Source organism: Marmota marmota, unplaced genomic scaffold (assembly GCF_001458135.2).
Source record: "Marmota marmota marmota unplaced genomic scaffold, marMar, whole genome shotgun sequence".
Taxonomy (NCBI): domain Eukaryota; kingdom Metazoa; phylum Chordata; class Mammalia; order Rodentia; family Sciuridae; genus Marmota; species Marmota marmota.
In genome coordinates, this window is record NW_025999898.1 from 2,906,345 (window position 1) to 2,908,201 (window position 1,857).

General features: G+C 42.1%; 1 gene segment (V, D, J or C); it reads left to right on the forward strand.

The window, feature by feature from the left end:
• The first annotated feature begins 710 nt into the window (after window positions 1-710).
• Window positions 711-1,369, forward strand: LOC107158396. The segment is given in 2 exon segments: window positions 711-857; window positions 984-1,369. Coding segments are annotated over 2 exon segments (417 nt in total).
• Window positions 1,370-1,857: the final 488 nt, after the last annotated feature.

Here is a 1,857-nt window from a genome sequence, read left to right on the forward strand (position 1 = left end):
ACTCTATAAGGCAAGTAATATGAAAAATTATAAGCTTGAAAATTTATTAAATAGAAAATTTACCAACAATCCAGGAATTAATATAAGGTTTTCTTTTATACTGTGATAGGCATAATCTCACTGCTTATTTTTCAACAGTTATGGGAGAAATTGTCTCCAAAATTCTTCTTGATTACTAGATAAAGTTTTCATTCTTCCTTTAGTTAAATTTAAGTTATTTTTTTTGTAATTGATTACTTATTATCTATTACTTATAATTGATTATCACAAATTATACCTAGTGGTCACCTAAAATAAAGAATAGTTGGCATCCCAAACCTGAGTGGGCTTCTCTATGTCACTCCAGCACTGTGTTCCCCTCTGCTGTTGATGGTGATAGTTTTAAGACTCAATGTGTGGGGGAATCCCTGTCCCTTCACACTCCAGACAGGGACTATCTGATTTCCCTGTGGGATCACTTCTGGAGGGCTGAAGTCCCAGTAATCACCCACAGAGGGAGGAAGTGAGTTTACTGGAGAGGAATGTGGCCCAAGCACCTGCCTAATGATCTGCATCTCTGCTGTTGTCAGTGCTTCACTTTGCAGGTGTTTCTGTGCCCACAATGTGGCTGAGCCCTCTCTTCTTCCACTTTTAGTTTTCATTTCTCAGAAAGAGTTAAGCTGAGGTTAAAGGAGAGGTCTGCACTGCCTCCAGAAAGGGAGAGATTTGCATATGACATCCAACTTATAGGATCACAAGGACAGATAAGAAGGGTTGGTGGGCTCAGTTCTGGTTGAGGGCTCAGGAAGCAGAGCCTGGGGGCATCGTTACCATGGCCTGGGCTCATGTTCTCTTCACATTCCTCATTCACTGCACAGGTGGCTTTCTACAGGGGATTCTTGAGGGCACCTGGGCTGTCACCTAGGATGATATCTTCTCATCCCTTCCTGGGAAGGAGGATCTGGTCTGATCTCACTGACTTCTATGTTACTTTCTTCTTCCAGGGTCTTGGGCACAGTTTGAATTGACTCAGCCTCACTCTGTGTCTGCACCTCCAGGGAAGACAGTCACCATCTCCTGTACACGCAGCAGTGATGATATTGGGAGTTACTATGTGTACTGGTACCAACAGCGTCAGGGCAGTGCTCCTAGCACTGTGATCTATGAAGATGATAAAAGACCCTCTGGGGTCCCTGATCGGTTCTCAGGATCCATTGACAGTTCCTCCAACACAGCCTCCCTGTCTATCTCTGATCTGCAGATTGAGGATGAGGCTGACTACTATTGTCAGTCTTACGATAGCAGCTATAATCCCACAGTGCTCCAGACACATGGGGAAGTGAGACAAAAACTCCCCAGAGTGTCCTCAGCCTGAATTAACTGCTAACATGTTCCAACAGTGAAGATTGCTTCCTGCTGCCTCCTCTTTGAATGTGAGGTTGGAATTGTCTGCTCTGTTTCTTCAAAACATCTTGATGACTTATCTTCTCGTACATTCAATATCAGTCCATGGAAAGCATATAACTTAAAACATGGATTCTGAACCACAACTCTATTGATAATTTTTGTTGGGAACTCTCCTGCACATGATAAAATGTTCAGCAGCATCACTATCCTATAAACACTCAATTCTATTAACATTCTTCTCTCAATTTTTACAACAAAACAGTTCTAAGTAGTGCCAACTGTTTCCTTCCAGGAAGCAAATGTAGCATTGATTGGGACCACGGAGTTCAAGAGCTTGCCCTTAGTTATATGAAACTGGTGACTTTGAATCTTGTTTATGCCATTCACTGGTCAAATGGGTAGGTTTTTATATCTCTGAAATCCTGGTCCCCACCTGTAGAACAAATTAATAAGATAGAATTCAAATGAATA